General features: G+C 52.1%; 1 protein-coding gene across 8 annotated transcripts; it reads right to left on the reverse strand.

Annotated features, from left to right (window-relative positions):
• Positions 1–817: 817 nt before the first annotated feature.
• C19H19orf47 (chromosome 19 C19orf47 homolog) lies at positions 818–20,305 on the reverse strand. 8 transcript variants are annotated; one of them, XM_068529369.1, is made up of 11 exons: positions 20,216–20,305; positions 17,358–17,410; positions 16,298–16,499; positions 15,890–15,941; positions 12,474–12,561; positions 12,246–12,360; positions 10,742–10,823; positions 6,494–6,631; positions 4,830–4,982; positions 3,606–3,676; positions 818–1,476 (listed from the first exon to the last, which is right to left on the reverse strand). In XM_068529369.1, the coding sequence occupies exons 4-11, from the start codon at positions 15,906–15,908 to the stop codon at positions 982–984; spliced, it is 1,161 nt and encodes a 386-aa protein (XP_068385470.1). In that variant the 5' UTR covers positions 15,909–15,941; positions 16,298–16,499; positions 17,358–17,410; positions 20,216–20,305; the 3' UTR covers positions 818–981. The 8 variants fall into 8 exon arrangements, with proteins under 8 accessions (XP_068385470.1, XP_068385471.1, XP_068385473.1 ...); XM_068529370.1 differs by lacking the exon at positions 20,216–20,305 and adding an exon at positions 17,625–17,645; XM_068529372.1 differs by lacking the exon at positions 16,298–16,499.
• Between the last annotated feature and the right edge of the window lie 140 nt (positions 20,306–20,445).

Consider the following 20,445-nt stretch of genomic DNA (forward strand, 5'->3'; position numbering starts at 1 on the left):
GTGACTCCCTTCACCTCAGGGCCTGCAGCAAAAACATGGCCTACCTATGTATGTGGGGAGCTTGACCCTCAGAGACGAGGCCCAACACTTCGTGGGTGCCCCGCCCACACTGTGCTTCATGTGAAAAACAGTCCTGCGACTCACCCTGAAGGAGGGGAGGGAAACAGTCTGAAAGTCACAAAAATATATTAAAATAGCTGTTTTCTTCTCTCGGTGCTGGCTTCCCTTCTTAGTGCCCCTTACCCGCCACCCGCCACCGACTTTCAGGGAAAAAGATGCCCAGGCAGGTGCCCCAGCTGCAGCCTGGGGTCTGGGGAGGTCCCTCCAGCCTAGGAGTGACGGCGGCTAACAGTCTCTACAGGCTCGACGCCACCGCCGCCGACGAGGGGGCCGCTGGGAGGCCGGAGGTGCAGGAGGGTCAGGCAGGACGCAGCGGACAGTCGGGCCTTGCCACAGGGACAGAAAACAGAAAAGAAATGAACAGAGTGAAGAGACGGAGAGAGAGAAGTCAAAGCATCGGGGGGGAGGGGGCAGAGGAGGTAGGGAAGCGAGGTAGTCAGGGGGGGTGGGGGTGTGATACAGGAGCCCCTTCAGACGACACCCACCCTGGGGGACAGGGAGGCCCGGAGCCGGGGTTTGAGGCAGCAGATGTTGCTGAGAGGGAGGATGGGGGATGGAGGACAGGAAGAGGGCACTTGGCACTTGGAGAGGTAGAAAAGTGGGTCCTGCCAAGGCCACGGTCAGAGAGGAGAGAACAGAGGACGGGAGAGAAGGGAAAGTCCCAGAGCGGCAAGGCCGGGCCACAATGACCATCTCAGACTCAGAAAAACCGGGTGAATCCCCAGAGAGCTCAGGCTGGCAGAACGCCCGAGGGAGACAAGCAGTGTCATCCAGCAGCCGGCAGGGAGGGGTGAGCGCGCCCTCGCTGAAGACTCTGATGGAGCCTGGAGTCTGGAGAGGGGCCTGCGCCCCGCCCTTGGGCTAGAAGGTCCTGCGGCCCAGTCTTTTGAACACGCTCACAGTGCCCGCGTGGTCCATCTGGGCACCAAGGCCCTCGCTGGAGCTGCTCCCCCGGGGCCCCACCAGAGTCCTCTTAATGGTGACCTTGACCTCAGCCGAGGACTTACTCTTGGTGCTCGTGACCTGGCTGTCCTGGGCCTCCGGCACAAGGGCAGCCTTGCCCAGTCTCTGGATGATGCTGACTTTGGATAGGGACTCCGGCTTCCTCTCGAGCCCAGGTCGTGAGGAAAAAGCGAGGCGCCGCAGCGTTGGGGCGGCAGCCGTTGCCGCCGAGCTGGTGGCCTTGGCTTTGACAGTTGGTGCGGGCTGGGGACTGGCTTTGGCTGGGGCCCGGCCTAGCTTCTTCAGGACGCCGGCATACTGTAGGACAGAGCTGCTGCTGTCGTGGTCACTGTCCCAAGCCAGATCCTCGTCCATCTCTGGGGTGGCCCCCAGGCGGCTGAAGACTCCTGTGGGCTGTGGAGGTCAGAGGACAGACAGGACAAGTGAGTCACTCAGTCACTCAACATGCATTCACAGAACGCTGCCTCATGGGGCTCATGGTCAGGACAAACACCCATCGGTGACACACTAGACAGTGATCAGAGTCATGAGAGGGCAAGCCCAGGGGGCTGGAGGAGCCCAGGAGAGGCCCCCTCCCTGCCCGAAGTTCGGGGAAGGCTCCCTGGAGAGGGACATCAGAGATGAGATCTGAAAGCCGAGTGGAAGTGAGTCGGATAAAGAGAGAGAGGGAGGGGAGGCGAAAGGGGTGACCATTTGCAAAGGTCTACAGGTGAACGTGAAAGAAAAGGCAAATTTGGTTATTCGCTCCACAGACATTCTCTGAGTCCCAGGTCGATACCTGGCCCTGTGTTGGGCAGTGCTGGGGACCCAGTGGTGACCAGGACAGGCCTGGTCCTGCTCTCAGGGGGCTCACACTCCAGTGGGGAAGACAGACCCAGCATCGGCTGTAGCACAAGTAATTCTCTAATTACGACAGGGAATTCCCTGGAGGTTCAGTGGTTAGGACTCCGCGCTCTCACTGCCGAGGGCCCAGGTTCAATCCCTGGGAATTAAGATCCCATAAGCCTTAATTAGTGCTCCTGGGAGGAGAGGGGAGTGCTGGAGAGCAGAGGACAGGGAGGCCTCATCTCCTCTCGGAGTTCAGGACAGCCTTCTCTAAGGCATCAACGTTTAAGAGAGTAAAGAGTGCCGTCTAAGTCCCCAAGACAGGAATAAGAATCATGTTTACAGCACACTCACTACGTGCGAAGCTCTTTCCGTGGCTGCATCTTCAAGCCACGTGATCCTGAGTGTTACTATCACACTCATGATAAGATTTAGGAAGTGAGAAAAAGCCGGAGTGGGTGAGCCCTGGTGAGCAAGGAAGAAAAGGCAGCTGGAGAGCTCCACCAGAGTTACTCAAACGTGCCATTTAAAGATGCTCACCACGGCTTCCCTGGTGGCGCAGTGGTTAGGAATCCGCCTGCCAACACAGGGGACACGGGTTCGAGCCCTGGTCCGGGAACATCCCACATGCCGCGGACAAACTAAGCCCGTGCGCCACAGCTACTGAGCCTGTGCTCTAGAGCCCGCGAGTCACAACTACTGAGCCCCTGTGCCGCAACTACTGAAGCCCGTGTGCCTAGAGCCCAGGCTCGGCAACGAGAAGCCACCGCAGTGAGAAGCCCGCGCACCGCGATGAAGAGTAGCCCCTGCTCGCCGCAACTAGAGAAAGCCCGCGCGCAGCAACGAAGACCCAACGCAGCCAAAAATAATAAAATAAAATTTTAAAAATTTAAAAATAAATAAATAAAATAGAGATGCTCACCACTGCACCAGACAGCCCCCGCGCCACGCAGCTACACCTCACTTAGTCCTCACGACCACGCTGTGAGGTACTATACGGAGGAGGAAACTGAGGTGCAAAGGGCTTAGGTGACACGGTCAAGGCCACGCAGCCAGGCGGTGGCAGAGACGGATTTGTGCCAGGCGATGGGCTCCGGCTGCGTCTCCCAAGCACGTGCCGTGGTCAGGCCTGCGGGGCCGCAGGCGGAGGGAGAAGAGCGGGCTGCGCCTGAGCGTGTGGTGAAAAGCCTCTGAAGGGTTTCCCGAGGGCGAGCGGGGAGGGCCTGTCCTGGGGGCAGCACGTGCTGCCGCTGTGGGAGAAGGGCTGGAGGGGTTCACAGGAGCTGTGCAGAGACCAGCTAGGAGGCCACTGCCCTACGCAGGCAGGGACAGGTGGCTGACAGGTGGGGACAGATGGCCCCATCAGACTCAAGACGGCCTGCGGTGGGGACGGTGGGGCACCCGAGACAGGGCCCAGGGGAGGATTTGCTTTGGGGGAAGATGCTGAGGACAATTTGGGGACGTGGTGGTGGGAGGGGTCCGAGGGCGGCATCCATGAGTTGCCAGACCCCCGGGGCTGGAAATCGGGAGAGAGGTCGGGATAGAAGACGGACAGGGAAGCCACCAGTGCAGAGAAGGGCACTGGGCCTGGAAAGGTGGGTGAGACAGGGTGAGATGTATGTGAGAAATGCCAGGAACAACACCCAGGGAAGACAAGAATTTGAGAGTCCCCAGTGGCTCCCCCATTTCCAACTCACTTTATTCCCCGTCGTGGTGTCTGCCTTGGTCTCGGCGCCAAGGCGATCAAACACAGACGTCCTGTGGAGACCTGGGAGGGAAGTGAGGCCGTGAGCCAGTGCCTGCTGGGCGGCCCCTGTGGGCCCAGGCCTGGCTGAGCGCCGTGCAGACAGGCAGGGGTCGACACAGCCAGCCCAGACCCCAGGCAGCTCTGGTCCAAGCAGGCACCGACTGGGCCCAGTTAGGTTTTACGTCTTTGTTGTTGGCTAACACTGACCTCAACCCACACACTTCTGGCTAGTGTCAAACGTGGGAAGGATCAACTAAAATGGACACTTCCGGTCCTCACACCTTAGTACCAATTCATGAAGTGTATGTGCGGGAAGAGTTCCTAATCCCTTCTGGTTCCTTTCCCTCTTTTTTGGGCCATGGGCCTCTCAGAGAATCTGACGAATGGTAATGCTCTCCCTAAATAACAGCCTAATGAGCCATTAACAGGCGAATGCTTACTAGATTACAATATAGAAGTACTATGAAAATATTAAACGACCATTAAAAAGAATGAAGAAGATGAAAAGATCTTCAATAAAGAAGTTATAGAACAATACGTATAGGATAATGCTATTTGTGCTTAAAAAGAAAAAAGTGCCTAGATATGTGTAAATGTACAAACAGATGCATTTACGTTCATAGATGTTGGTCTGGAAAGGTTAACAATACGTGTGGGATATGGGAGTGAGGGGAGAGAGTTTGTTTTTACTGTACATGCTTCTGCATCCGCTGGATGTTCTTCCATGAGAACGTTTACAATATTCTAAATGGAACACTGTAAGGAAGACCATCTCTGTACCACCAGATACAAACCCCAGCTATGGACTGAATCTCAACCAGACGCCTCTGGCTCATCACGACGGTTCCTACTGTTTTGGGCACCTGCCCTCAGCCAGGCACGGCCACTCACTTGACAGGCAGGCTAGCACTGAATCCGTGCCATGGTCCCTCGGGGAAGAGGCGCCAGCTGAGGCACCGAGGAGCCCTGCTACGCTAACGGCAGGACAAGAGGACAGAGGCAGTGATGCGTCCCCCTCTACTATGGTCACCATCACTATCCCCTTGGTCCAAGGCCCCCTGGACCCCATCAGAGCCTGCTTCTGGGCCAATGCCTGCAGGACGTGACCAACCCTGCAAGATGCAGCAAAAGGGAAACACAGCCTGTGCCCCCCACTCCCCACCGGGGCCAGTACCTTTCGCTGCCTGCTGCTGCTCCAGGATCTTCCGGGTCCGGGGGGTGGTGCCTTTGGGCATGTTGATAATGTACTTCCCCTCCATCTCGGCCGTGACCCGGCGCCGCTTGGTGGCACCAGCCAAGCTCTCCTCCTCCCGGCGGGCCAGGGCTGCTGGGGGAGGAGGGGGTGGTGAGCATCTTCTGGGATGGAATGTTCTCCTGGGGTAGGGGCACACACGTGCCCTTTATCGCCATGCGTTCGCGTGACTGGAATCCCTTATCCTCCCAGCCGCCCCCAAGGCCACTGGCTGAACCACCGGGAAACTCAGGGGTCTGGGCACAGGGGGGGTTGCAGAAGGCTGTGGCGGGCCTCCCAGGCTCTCTGTGGCTCTGTCCCTCTGTCCCCCAGCAGGCTCACCTCCCAGCCCAGCCAGAATCCCCTCAGATGGGGAAACTGCTGGGTGGTGGAAAAGCCATCTAGGTGGTGCTTTCACAGGTGTAATCACTTTTTAAAAATTAATCAAGGTATATACTTACAATTTGTGCATCGTGCATAAGTAAATTACACCTCAATTTAAAAGAAAGACTCTCCTCAAATGTGTTGAGGGGAAGAGAGCCAGTCCCTCCCAGGCTCCCCATCTTTTCAGTACTTTAGAAGTGAACTTTAACTTTCTTGCTCATGGCACACAAATCGAAAGATGAGAAGGAGGACGAGGCGCTCGCAGACACGCGGCCAAAAGGGAGCACGTGCGATGGAGGCGGGCGGGGCTGACGGGGCTGGGGGCCAGGACAGCCAAGCCCCCACCCTGGGCCTCAGCTTCCTCTTGGGCCAAGATCACTGCTGTGGGGATGGGTCCAACAAAGGCAGGAGAGCGTGATGGACAGAAGGAGGGCCTGGAAGCCCAAAGGCCAGAGTCCCATTCCCAGCTTACCAGCTGAGACCTGGAAGAGGAACAGCGGCCAAGCATGGAAAAGTCTGTGGAGGAAGAAGGTCCAGGAGAAGGGAACATCAGGGCAAAGGCCCCACGACGGGAAGGAGCCTGGAGGGGAACCGAGGCAGCAAGCGAGATGTGAATCCACGTGTCGCAGGGCCCAGTAAGGCCATGGGGGAAGACGACTTTATTAGTGGAACAATGGGAAGCCCAGGAGAGTTCTAGACAGGGGTGTGAAAGGATCAGATTGAAGGTTTTAAAGGATCCCTCTGGCCGCTAAGAGGAAAGGTAGCTTCTTTACCTTTGACCCCAGGCATCAAGCACAGGGCCGGGCACCACTGCGGGGCTCAGTGACCATCTGTTAAAAAAGACTGAACCACCCATAGTCAACAACACTGTACTGTACACTTAAAATTTCGTGAAGAGGGTAGAGCTCACGTTAAGTGTTCTTACCACAATAAAATAAAAAGTACAAAAAGACTGAAACAGCCACCGCGTGAGAACTGCGGTGCACCCACGACGCTTAAAGACACCATCTCAAGTGCTTCCAACCATCCTCTGGGGAGGGTGTCACCAGCCCCCTTCTACAGTGAAGCCCACAGAGGTGCAGTGGTCTGACCAAGTCTGAACACTCTGGACACCTTGTGGCCTCCAAAGCACCCTGCAACGTTGGGAACATGTCCCCCAAAATACCGTCTGCCAACCCACATTTGCCTCCAGCTCCTCCCACCACCTGCCCGAGTCCCCTCACCAGCGGCCTTGGCACTCTTTGCTGCCATCTTGTTGGACACGGTGACAGAGATCTTGGAGGTGCTGGTGTCCGGCCGCCTGGGGGGAGTGCCGGGTGGGGAGTCTCGGTTCAGGCTGTTGGTGATCATCCGGGAGGCGGCTGCCAGGAGGAAAGAGGAGAGTCCAGTGGGGCGGGGCCCTGGGAAGGGGGTCAGGATGGGGAAGGCAACCTTGGGACCCCACGGGGAAAGGGCAGCCAGAGGCACCCTGTGGCTGCACTGTCAAGACAAGCATGCTTGGGGTGGGCCTGTCTTCCCAGGAACCAGCCCGCCCCTCCCTGCCCTGGGGGCCTTTCCTGAGGCCCCAGACCAGATGGGTTCCTAGCACACTTCACCTATCAGTTACCCAGCCCTGCACTGAGCTCTTCCCTCCCCTCTCCCTCCACCACGCGCTGGCCTCCAGGATCTTCCTCGCTCAGCAAGTACATGCCCACTCAGGGCACTTGCTGTTCATAGGTCTGGCGTGCAGCTCCCCCAGTAGCAATCGGCTTGCTCGGTCTTTGCATTCAGGTCTCCTCTCAGACGGCATCTCCTCAGAGAATACTTCCCTGCCCTTACTACTGCTTGACATTAAAATTACATTTATTTGTTTACTGGTAGACTCTCCCACAAGACTGCAAGGCCCATGAGGAGACACTGTCTGTTTATCGCTGTGTCCCCAGTGCCAACCACAGTTTCTGGCACTTCACAGGTCTTCAATAAACATCTACTGAAAAGATGAACATGGTCACCGAACCTCCCAACACCCCTACTAGACAGGCTCCACTGTAAACCAATTTTATAGGTGAGGAAACTGGGACTCGGGGAGTGGGGTCACTCAGCCAGGGCCCTGGGCAATGTGGGTCTGGCTCCAGTTGGGCTGGGGCAAGAAAAGAGGTGACCTCCCTCAGGGGTGGGAAGCAGTCTCTGGCACCCCTGTATTCTGTGGGGCAGGAGAAGGGATGTCCCAGGGTGCAAGGTGGGCTACAGCGAGCAGACTGGAGGGCCAACTCCAGCGGGGGGAGGAGACGGATTGTGTCTCCAGGTGCAGCTGCTGCTAGCTTCAGGGTGCGGGTTTGCTGAGCTCTTGGGGAAGCCCTGCAGGGAGGGGAGGGGGGAACCTTCACGCTACTACCACTTGCTCAGCAGGCCCAGCACCAACCCCCACCCCACAATGGCTTTCAGACTTTGGTATTTTGTCCTACCTACCCCCAAAAAAGCCTTCTCTCTTTCTGCCATGTGCTGTCTCTCAAAGCCTCCTGAAGTCCCCCATAATGACCCTCAACACCTGATTATAATTCCATATTGCTTGGTTATTTTTTAAATTATAAATACAGCATACAGAAAAATACATCAAACCTACACAGATCGTTTAACATCAATTCCCATATACCCACCACCCAGGTCAGGAACTGGAGCACTGCTGGCACCCAGAAGTCCTGGGACTGGCCCTTCCTAACGAGACCTTCTCCCTCCCCACCACCCAGGAAGAGATGGTCGGTTCTCAGGCCTGCTCACTGCTGTTGATGATTTGGCATACACCCTCTCCCGTGATCTTCCCAAGACATTTCTTCAGCCTGATAGGAGTGGCTTTCTTTCTTTTTTTTTTGGCCTCGCCCGGGCCCCAGCAGTGAAATCACCGAGTCCTAACCATTGGACCGCCAGGCAATTCCCAGGGGTGGCTTTCTGATGAGTGGCTGTGTGGCATCTGCGCCCAGAGCCTCCGCTCACAGCACTCTGACAGGCCAAATGCAACACGATCGGGATTTTCTGCTACAAAACATCAGCAGTTGAGAGGGCCTGCCTCTTGCAATGGCCACAGAGGGCAAGGTCTTGCTTAAAAGGGATATGATGTTTTATCACGCCAGGTAAGCATCACCTGGGTGGAGGGAAAACAGCTCTGTCTGTGAGCGACTGAAGCTGAGCTGCAGTCAGATGCCAGAGTACAAAGAACTGTTCTTTGTTCCTCCCAGTGCGGACACACGTGTTCAATATTACAAAGTGTACACAAGTGACCAGAATGTTTTGGGGTACTCTTCTCCACCCTCTTCCATCTGTGCCTGTTTCCCCTACTCTTTTAACTGCCTATTTTCTCCATCAGTATTTTTGTTTTAATTTTTTAAACTTATTTTAAACTATTTAAGATACTCAGAATGGCATAAAAAGTACATACTACCTGATTACATTTATATAGATTTGAAAGACTGGCAAAACTAACCTAAGCTGTTAGAAATCAGGGCAGTGGAAACCCTTGAGAGGGGTGAGTGATGCCAGTCATCTTTTCTGTTTCTGGATTTGGAGGCTGCAGGCTACATGCGTGCTCCATTTGTGGAAAGTCGTTCAGCTGCCCCTTTGTCATCGGAACCCTTTTCTGTATGTCAGTTGAGGGAGACCATTGCAGAAACGAACCCAATTTGTTCAACCTCCCTTCGTCCATGCCTTTGGGTGGGCCCTGACCACACTGATGCTGGGCTTAGCCATGTGACTGGCTTTGGCCAATGGGACAGAAGCAAATGTTACACAAGCAGAGACTTAAGAGGTGCTTTGCACATTGGGTCCTGCCTTCTTATGCTGCTTTTGGGAACCCTACAATCACCACGGTGTAGATGAGCCTGGGCTAGCCTGCTGGATAATGAGAGACATGGGGCCAAGTCATCTCTTTTGGCCCAGATGACACCAAGCCAACCATCAGATGTGTGAGGGAGGCCATCCTAGATCAAGAGATCTAGGGGCTGCCAAGTGACCACTGAGACCAGCTGAGCTGGCCCAGAGCGGAAGTGACCAGCCAAGTCACAGAATCGTGAGAAATAAAAGCCTGTGTTTGCAGCAACATGGATGGACCTAGAGATTATCATACTAAGTGAAGTAAAGTCAGACAGACTTAAAAAAATGATACAAATGAACTTATTTACAAAACAGAAATACACTCACAGACACAGAAAACAAACTTACAGTTACCAAAGGGGAAAGGGGGAGGGTGGATAATTTAGGAGTTTGGGATTCAAATATACACACTACTATATATGGAGTAGATAACCAACAAGGACCTACTGTGTAACACAGGGAACTATATTCACTATTTTATAATAACCTATAATGGAAAAGAATCTGGAAAAAAATATATATATATAGGGAATTCCCTGGCGGCCCAGTGGTTAGGACTCCGAGCTTTCGTTCCACCGCAGGGGGGCATGGGTTCGATCCCTGGTCAGGGAACTAAGATATATATGTGTGTGAGTGTGTGTGTGTGTGTGTGTGTGTGTGTGTGTGTGTATAACTGAATCACTTTGCTGTATACCTGAAACTAACACAACATTGTAAATCAACTATATTTCAATAAAAAATTTTTTTTAAAAAGTCTGTGTTTAAGCCAGTTTTGTGGTGGCTTGTTAAGCAGCGAAAGCTAATTAATACGTATGTTAAATTTTTTAAGTGTCACACTGCTGAAAAAAACAAAAGTATAAATACAGTTGATTCTTACCATTCAGATTCCATTTTGTAAATTCACCTGTTCACAAATGTATTCGTAACCTCAAAACCAATACTTGTGATTCTCTGTGGTCATTCACAGACACGCACAGAGAGGCAAAAAACTTGAGTCACCCAACACACGTTCCCAACTGAGGTCAAACAAGGCGACGCTCTGCCTTCCTGTTGCAGCTCTCACTTAGTAAACAAGTCTATTTAGTGCCACAGTCTATTTACGGTCTCCTTAGTGCTATTTTCACATCTTTGTGCTTTTTGTTAGTGATTTTGCTGTTTAAAATGGCCCCCAAGCATGGTGATAAGGTGCTGTCTAGTGTCCCAAGTTCAAGAAGGCTGGGATGTGCCTTACGGAAAAAATACGTGCGTTCAATAAGCTTCGTTCAGGCATGAGTTTTAGTGCTGTGGGCTGTGAGTTCAATGTTTATGAATCAACACCATATATTAAATAAGGTGTCTTGGAACAGAAACACACATAAATAAGGTTGTGTATTGGTCAGATGATGAAAATGTGGTGACCCCGTATTCCCCTGGGAGAAGTGATTCAGTATTCACTGACTCGGTGTTCACAGTGGCTGTGTAGAATGGAACGACCACAAATGAAAATCCATTGTATATACAGCCACTCACTACCTAAGAGACGAGAGCCTCGGATGGCTTTGCTTCCACCTCTGCAAACTCCAGGTGTGTCCCCTTCACTGTCGGAGTGTAAGAATGAAGGAAAGGAGGCCTGAACACATGGGACTCACCGCTAGAGGCGCCTCGGCGAATCTCGCCTGGAAGGGGGCTGGGGCTGCAGGGCACCGACTCAGTGGCAGCTTTGCACATGTCCTGTAAAGAAAACAGGTGCCCGGTTACCATGCGGACAGGGGCATGAGCTGGCGGAAGAGGGAACCCAGATATCTGAGCAAAACTCGGGGCATCAGAGCCTGAACTGTTAGAGGTTTCAAAACATTTCCCTCCTAATCATAATGAAGCATCAGACAAACCCAAACTGAGGGACATGCTACAGAACACCTGACCAGTACTCTCCAAAACTGAAGGTCATCAAAAACCTGGGAAGACTAGGAAACTGTCCCAAATCAAAAGAGACTAAGGAGACGTGAGAAGTAAATGCCATGTGGTATCCTGGAACAGAAAAAGGACATTAGTGGAAAAACTAATGAAATCCAAATAGTCTATAATTTAGTTAACAATAGCATACTACTAATGTCCATTTCTTAGTTTTGACAAATGGACCATGGCTATGGAAGATGTTAACATTAAGGGAAGCTGGGTGAAGGAAGTACAGAAACTTTCTGTACTACTGTCGGAACTTTTCTATAAATCTAAAATTGGTCTCAAATTTAAAAGTTTAAAGAAATCATTTTGCTCAGTGACCTCCGTGATAACTCAGCTAACATCCCTGGCTTGAGAAAGCCCTCACTGCGGGGTCTTGTCCTGGATGGTGGACAGACGAAGGTCTGTCCCTGGGATGGAGGAAGCTAGTAAAATTGACAAGAATAATCCCAGCAGCCATCACTCGGTAAAGTGCAGTGCTGGAGAGCGCAGCTCTGAAGCAAGCTTCCTTCTCAGTCAAGTGGAGGGAGGAGTAAGTGAGCTCATATGCGTAGAGGATGAAGACAGGGCCTGACAGGCCACGGCGAGTGCTTGGTAAGTGCTAACTATCATAACTAAACAAGCTCTTCACTCCAGGCCTGGCACTTGGGGCCACATACACTCTCTGGTAGATGGCCACAGCGACCCCATGCAGCAGGGCTGTGTGAAAAGCCTGTTGCAGAGACTCGGGGAGGTGAAATCACTAGTCCAAGGTCACTGTAAGCAGAAGGGCCAAGAATGGAACCACCATGTTGTTGGCCAAGCCACCAACTGGGTCCCACATAGAAAGCTCCTGTTCTGGGGACAGAGGAAGAGTCCTGGTAAGGATAACTATCATGAGGAAGATGAGAACTAGTAATAACAATACTTGTAGCGAGCCCCTACTGCGGCCTGCTGTTTACACTGTCCTAGGGCTTTATATAACCTAGTACTCACAACCCTCCTGCAAAACTGGTTTGCCTATGTACATCCTACAGGTGGAGAAAGTAAGGTTCAGAGAGGTTAGGCAACATGCCTGATGTCACACAGCAAACAGTGGAACCAGCCTTGGAATCCAGTCTGCCTACCTTTACTTCCAAGCCTCCAGTCGGCTCTGCCACTGCCCCTCTACCCCACCCTAAATCCAGGGACAGAGGGGTCGAGCGGAGCACCCACCTGGCGGTGCACCACCTTGGCATGCTTGAGGATGGCAATGATGTCGCCCACCACAGTCACGCCCAGCTCATTCATGATTTCCTTGTTGAGATCCAGCAGCATGCTCTTCTGGATCCTGCAGGGGAGGGTCAGCAGGGAGGCCACCAGTGGGCCAGGGTGGGTGGGCCAGCCAGCCCCCTGACTCCCCTCCTTTCCCCAAGTTCAGCCCTGTCCCCTGGGCAGCCTTACCTATTATCCACAAACATCACTGCGTAATTGACAGCAGGTCCCGGAGGAATGCCGGCTTCCTTAAAGAATTGGATCCACTCGGAAGTGGCTGGGGGGAGGGGGCGTGGACAGGGCTCATTATTCACGTCACTCTCCTTAGAGAAGAGCAGCAGCAAAACCACGACAGCAGCAGCTCCCACACATTAAATGCTTATCAAATGCCAGGCCCTGGGCCCGAGAGCTCTGCATATATGACGGAACTAAGCCGGCCTGACAGCCTTGTGAGTTAAGCAGCATTGACGCCCCCATTTTGCCAGTGAGGAAACTGAGGCAGGGAGAAGTCGGGGGACTCGCCCCAGGCCACCCTGCTAACAAGAAGCAGACTCCCCGAGCCCCTGTGCTTCCATACTGCCCTTCTCCTTGCAGCTCTACCCTGCTCTGGAGCGTGACCCGCAGCAATCACGGCCCCCCCATGCTTGGCCAATGACTGGTTTGGGGGAGCCAGGACTCTGGGTTCTCCACCCAGGTCCCCCATCAGCAGGTGCGGGCCCAGAGGGTGACAGGATTCATAGGTGGATGGAAAGAAGGGTTGCAGAGCCGACCCCTGGGTGTCAGAAGCAACCCCCCTCTACACACACACACAGAAGCAGCCCGGCCTCAGAGTGAGGCCAAAGCATAGGCTTTGTTTGGAGCATGGGTTCAAATCCTGGCTCTGCCATCTCCCGGCTGAGGGACTCTGGGCAAGGTAACGCTTGGTGCTTCGGTGCCCTCTGGGGTAATACATTCAACAAGTATGTCCTGAGCACGTGGCCCACACCAGGTCCTCCTCTAGGCACTGGGGATACCGCAGGGCACAAGACAGAGTCCCTTTCCTCATGGAGCTGACATTCTAGTGATTACAGCACTGACGTCCTTGGTCATTGTGCAGACTAAAGAGAAAGTCCACAAAAAGGGCTCTAAATGGCATGCGGCCCAGAGGATGTCCTCAACCCATTGCAGCCATCATGATGATGATGACGATGAAGGGGATAATGGTCACGATGATGCCACCGCTGCACATGGAGCCGAGAGCAGGCAGACCCCATCCATGTAGCTTTACTGCTTCCAAAGATCTTTCTTGGCCTCTTGGGTGTGACCTTCAAACTGACCCTGACCTCTCAGGCCAGGTGTTAGAGAAGATCACGGGTTCCAAGGAGAACTTTTTTTTCACATTTTAATATCTCTGAAACTAGGATTTACCTCACAATCGATGGTGTGCCACAATTTAATTGGCAACATTTTAAAAAAATCTTTCTCAGGGTACATAACAGTACATCCAACAATCCATGCTATTTTAGATAAGAAGAAATTTGGTGTTACTATGCCCATTTTGCAGATAAGACAACTGAGGCTCAGAGCAGGGAAAGAGACACACTCTGGACGAGACACTGCATGGGTGGGGGGTAGGGGGCTCAGGCGCATCCCCTCCCGAAGAGGCCCCTGCCCAGCCAGCTACAGGCCAGTCTCCCGGGGCCTGAGGCAAGTGAGGAGCTCATGCCCTCAGGACATCCTCCAGCAGCCCAGAGGAAAGGGGGACCTTTTTCTGCTTTTCACAGGCACTGTCCACCTGTCCAGGCATGGGGCCCTGGGTTCCCTTAGCCAAAAGCAGGCACCTTTGTCTAAGTATCAAAAACTACCACACAATTGTTCCATTTATGTGAAATGTCCAGAAGAGGTAAAGCTGTAGAGGTCTGTAGGGACAGAAAGTAGATTAGTGGTTGCCAGGGACTGGGGTGGGAGAGCAGGGGGGAGGGGGGAGTGATTGCTAATGGGTATTCGGGTTTTGGGGGGAGTGATGAAAATATTTTGAAATTGATTGCGGCGACGGTTGCATAAGTCTGCGCACACAGACTATAAAGACCATTGAATCGTACGCTTCGGTGAATTGTATGAAATGTGACCTGCCTCTCAATTAAGCTGTTATTAAGGGGAGGAAGAACACCACGTAGGCTGGGGGTAGCTAGCTGCCTGAAGCAACGTCAAGGAACTGCAGAAGTCCTCCCGTCTGGCCCTCACCGTCATTTCGCGTCCTACTAAGGAGGAAAATACGCTGCCAATTAAACGATCACAAGCACCAGCTGTAAGACGCACCCCCATTTCAGAAATATTAATATGGGCCACCATGTGTGTCTTGGACTCAGAGGTGTGGCTTGCTGTACGCACCAGGAGACGTGCACAAGAAGATTCACAGCAGCTTGTCTGCAACCCAGAAACAACGCAACATCCACTGACAATAGCATCGACCAACAAATGGTGGCTGCTCACACAGTAAACACTACGGAGCAGAGTGCAAAGCAAGGAACTGCAACTACACACAGCGCCAGAGACGAGTCTCAGACACGGCGCGGAGCAACAGAAGCCAGGTGCAGAAGAACTCATGGCATGACTGCATTCACGTAAGTTCAAAACCAAGTCTACAGGAACGTTTTCATTAGTGGTACAACTATAAGAAAGGTAAGGAGAGATTATCACAAAGACAAGATAGTGGTTTATTCCATCTGGAGGAGGGAGGGGGTGTGTGATTGGGTTGGGAGCCCTCAGGGGGGCAGGCAATATTCTAGTTCTTGACCTGGACGGTTGGGGGGGGGGTGCTTTTTTTAAAACCTTTTTATTGAACTATCATTTTCACCCACAGAAGTACACACAAGTCGATACATTTTCATAAACCAACATACCCATGTAACCAGTACCCAGATCAAGAAATAAAACATTTCCAACATTCCAGAAGCATCCCCCGCCTCACATTCCCTAGGCAGTCACTTCTCCCTGCCTCGCAAGGGCAATCAACACTTTCTAGCAGCATAGATTGATTTTGCCTGCTTCTGTGCTTTATATAAATAGAACCATAAAGGATGCACTCAGATGTTTGCTTTTTAATTGCTCTTATGACCACACAAATATGTTTTATGTACTTTTCTATACATACAAATCTCCAAAAATTTTAAAGCTACCAGCTAATAATCTCTGTGCTTTGGCAATCCCCAAGTACAGAGTTCGAAGAGAATGTGGTGATAAAGCTCATGAGAATAATAACAGCTAACATTTGCTGAGAACTATGCCCAAGATTTTACATGCAATAACCTCCTAATCCTTACAACATCCCAGGATGTTACTATCTCCATTTTACAGGTGAGAAAATCGAGGCTCTGAGAGGTCATATGAGAAATCTGCTGGACTTCAGGACCCAAGTTCTTTATGGCCAAAATATGTTGTCAGCAGGCCAAGACACAGAGCGGAGGTGGATAGGCCCTGAGCAGGCCCTGGCCCTCCCTCCACGTTCCCCGGAGCACAGCTGTTCCTGCCAGTGACCAGCCTTCCCTCCCCCAGCCTGCTCCCCCCACCAAAGTCACACCTCAGAAAGGGCAGAGGGGAGAGGGGGCCCCAGAGAGAAGACTCACCCATAGTTACAGAGACCATTGTCTCCCTCGCCTTCACTCTGCTCCCTGGAGCCTGCAAGAGAGAACAAGGGGAGAGCGCCCATGAGTCACCGCCGGCTAAGTGTCCGTCCCTCTCTCGCTGCCTGTCTGCCTGCCAGAGGAGAGTTCCTGGGCTGGGGGCTCACAGCCCAGGAATAGCCTGGAGCAGCTGGCAGGAAGTCAGCCTGGGGCAGAGCTGTCACCACAACTATCACTCCTGCCTCGGATAAGGCCCAGGGGCAGCAAATGTCCACATCTCCATTCCCACATACCTCACAAGTTTCTGGCTGGAATAAGAGAGGGACAGAAAAAAAGACACCCCCTGCCCAAGACCTTAACCATAAATACCCATTCATTCACCCATGCAAAAACTCCTTCCTGAGAACCTACTGTGCGTGAGGCACTGTTCTAGGAGCCAGGAACACTGACGTTAACAAAAACCAGAGCTTGAGGACTTCCCCGGCGGTCCAGTGGTTAAGACTCCACGCTTCCACTGCAGGGAGCACAGGTTCGATCCCTGGTCGGGGAACTAAGATCCCGCATAACGCAAGGTGCAGCAAAAAACAAACAAACAAACTCCAGAGCTTGGCATCTAGGTGGGGACATGGGAAACAGGGAGACAGAGAGTAAACAAGCAAACCAGTTGACAATATCACGTGTCAGAAAGCCTTTAGCGTTATGGAGAAAACACAGAGGGCCCGGGAAGGGAGGGCTTGCAATTCTAAATGGGTGGTCAGAGAAGAGCTCTCTAAAGTGACATTTAGAGACCTGAAGGAGGTGGAGGGGTGAGCCATGCAGTTTTACAGAGGAAGAGTGTTCCAGGAGAAGGTACAGCAAGTCCAGTGCCCTGAGCCAGGAGCCCATCTGGCATGTCCGTGGGGCAGCAGGAACAGGGGAGGGAGCAAGGAGGCAAGTGAGAGCGGCCAGGGCAGAGAGGTGGGGCACCAGTCAGGAGGGGGTCCCAGAGCAGAAATGGAAAACCAGTTTTCGCTTGAGTAACATCAGCAGGTGCCAGAAAGGTGTTAAAGACATATTAGCCCCAACGGAGACTTCCTCCTCCACATGAACAGCAGTGTTGAAAGAGAACTAACAGAAATCATTTCCTCACCTGATGCTTCGCTACTACCTGACTCCAGGACCACCTGTCCCATGCTGCCCTGGCCCAAACTTCCCACCTGGCCCGCCTCCTCTTCTCAGTCCCTGCCCTCTCCCCTCACGCTGCTCCCCTCTACCCACGCCAGCCCCCAGTTCTGATCCTTTTCACCCACCCCTCCTCCGCCTCCTCTACAGGGTGCAGAAGGCCCACTGTCCAGCACCTTTCCGTTTACCATCACATACAATCTGCCCGTTCCCGCCCCCCCACCCCATTTTGATGGTATCACAGAGATAGTACAAGAGTAAGGACTCTAGAACCAGACTTGCAGGATTCAAATCTGGCTCTACCACTTACTAGCTGTGTGACCTTGGCAAGTGACTTCACCAGTCGGGCTTCAGTGTCCCCATCTGTAAACCGGGATGGTACAAACATTACTTGCCTTAGAGGACTGCTGTGGGGCTAGATGAGTTTCTATGTACAAAGAGCTCAAGAGTGCCTGGTGTATACTAAGTACCTACTCTAGAAGTGCTGGTTCTTCTTATTCCCCCAGCCTCCCACCCCAGCTTTCCCTCTAACACCCAAGTGCTTTGCCTGCCACCCACTTTCCACACAGAATGTCACCTGTGCCTGGAATGTTTGCTCCTCCTGTCCTCCTGGCAAGCTCTCCATCACTCTGCTTGGCTGCCACCTGCTTTGTGAAGCCTTCCCAAAGTCCCCAGATGTGAGGGTCTCTCCTCTACTCCCAAGTAGGATGATGAACATGACCACGGACATCACTTCACCCTGTACTTGGCTCCTAAGATCCCTTTTCCCTTCGGGATTTTACCACTGGACAAAGACAATACAACCAACATCTCTCAAAGAGCAAGGCATGGAGAGGCTTCAGTTAAGTCAGACAGAACAACAGCATTTCACATACCAAGCACTAACTATGCACCAGGACCAATGCCAGGCATCACGCTGATGCCTCACAACCTCCTCATGAGTGAGGACTATAATTAGCCCCATTTTAATCAATGAAAAAACCGACTCATTGTGGGGCAGTCATTTGCCAAATGCCACATCTAGCACGCACTTTACTAGGATTCAAAAACAAGTTCTCCCTGACTCCAATGTCCATGCAGTAGCTCCTGCTGAATGTTTACGTGCCAGGCACTGAATATGTTCACATGTCAGTGACTCCTCACAACCACCCGCGGTAAAAAGTAAAAATGATCTCCAAGTCACAGATTAGAGTGGCAGGTCCGAGGTCACACAGCAAGTAACTACAGGGCCAGGGTTTGAACCCAAGTCAGTCAGTGGCTATGATTAACACTGGTCAAGGGATTACTATGAGCCAGGCGCTGTGGTCTGTCTTTGCAAAGTTTCAGTTAACACTTACTAGGAAGCTCTAAGTACTGGTATCCTCCCACTATAACTGCAGAATTCCCTGCTGGACTCAATGTCCTCTCTCCACCATTAAAAGCCCATCTCCAGCACTGACTTTCTGAACAGTGAAGATTATATAACATTAACAATAATAGAAAAACGACAGCTCCCAAAATTCAAGTAATCACCATGCACCAGACTCCCCATCCTAAGCCCTTACAAGGCTTGGCTCCAAATCTCGATTTTACCACTTCCTAACCCTGACTCTGGGGCAAGTGGCTTAACCTTTCTGGATCTCACTCCCTTCAACTATAAAATAAGAATGATAGGAGTTATTGTACATCAACTATACTTCAATTAAAAAAAGAAAGAGGGCTTCCCTGGTGGCGCAGTGGTTGAGAATCTGCCTGCCAATGCAGGGGACACGGGTTCGAGCCCTGGTCTGGGAAGATCCCACATGCCGTGGAGCAACTAGGCCCGTGAGCCACAACTACTGAGCCTGCGCGTCTGGAGCTTGTGCTCCGCAACAAGAGAGGCCGCGATAGTGAGAGGCTCGCGCACCGCAATGAAGAGTGGCCGCCACTTGCCACAACTAGAGAAAGCCCTCGCACAGAAACAAAGACCCAACACAGCCGTAAATAAATAAATTAATTAAATAAATAAACCCAAAGTTAAAAAAAAAAAAAGAAAGAAGGATAAGCATATCTATTCTTAAAGTGCTTAGCAGGGTTAAAAGAGTTTATAAACGCCAAGCCCTTAGAACAATTTCAGCAGGTTTTGTACATGTGCATTAAATAAATCTTAAGTGAGTCAGGAAAAGGGTAGGACAGTCACTGAGCTGATGTCAGTCATATGCAAAGTGTGAGCCGAGAACAGAGTATAACTTAACAGGGTCCATGGGATCTGACAACATAGAACCACAATAGTACAAGTTATTCCCTTTTCAATTCTTTCAGTTTCTGTCTACAATTTAATAGACCGTTCTGCTTCCATTGGAGTTCAGGTTAAGTTTTCCTTCTTCTCACGGCCAGCAATGCTAGTTTTCCATTAAGAAAGCAATACAAATTTTCTTTCTCAAATGAACTGACTGGAGGAAAATGCATCAGTTTTAAAGAAAAAGGAAAACGTAATACTAAGGGATTTGGCAAAATTTATCAAATAGTAAGTGGCAGGATGTCGATTTGCCCAGCTCCAGATTCCAAGTTTTTCCTATCACCGTCTCTGGGTTTCCTTTCTCCTCTCTACTTCCTTGCAAGTCCCATCTACACCAATGACTCTCAGAATCATTTTAATTATAGTCCCAATCTATTGAGCTCCTGCTCTATACTGTCAGGTCCTATGCTAAGGAGTTTACAGGCACATTTCATCAGCATCCTCACAATGACTCTATGATATTGGGGCTATTAGCCTTCGTTGTATAGACGAGGAAAACGAGGTTCAGACAGGTGAAGGCACAGGTCCACTACCACAAAGTGTAGCTAGGACTTGAACTGAAATCTGTTGTCTCCCAATTCCACGCTCCCACACCCAGATCTTCCACACCAAGTACAAACATCATCAACAATACAAACAATAACAGTATAGCAACCAAGTGAGCAGTGTGCCAGGCGCTGAGCTAGGGGCTCCGACATGCACGAGCTGACTTCTCACTCCAACCTATAAAGAGGATGCCATAGCCAGATTCTGATCCCCATTCTACAGAGGAGGAAACTGAGGTTCAGAGAAAGAAGTAGCTTGTCAAGAGCCGAGCCGCACAGCGGCGCCAGGACTGAGTCCGGAACCCCGGGCGCCATTCATCCCCACCTCATCCAACCCAGTCCCACCACCCACGGCCCGCGCCTCACCTGGCCCTCTGGGCCCGCGCCCACTCGCGCCGCCCGCCCTCCCACCCGGCGGCGCCAATTGTCAGACCCTCCTCCTTCGGCCCGGCTGCCCGCCCCGGAAGCACCGTCCTCGCCGCCGGAAGCCGGACTTACCGGCCCGCGGCCGCTCTAGCCCTCCGGGTAGCCACCAGCGAGAGCACAGCGGCAACCGTCACGTGACCACCCGCAGTCTCCCAGGCGCTTCCCCCTCC

Source organism: Eschrichtius robustus, chromosome 19, assembly GCF_028021215.1.
Source record: "Eschrichtius robustus isolate mEscRob2 chromosome 19, mEscRob2.pri, whole genome shotgun sequence".
NCBI classification, from domain to species: domain Eukaryota; kingdom Metazoa; phylum Chordata; class Mammalia; order Artiodactyla; family Eschrichtiidae; genus Eschrichtius; species Eschrichtius robustus.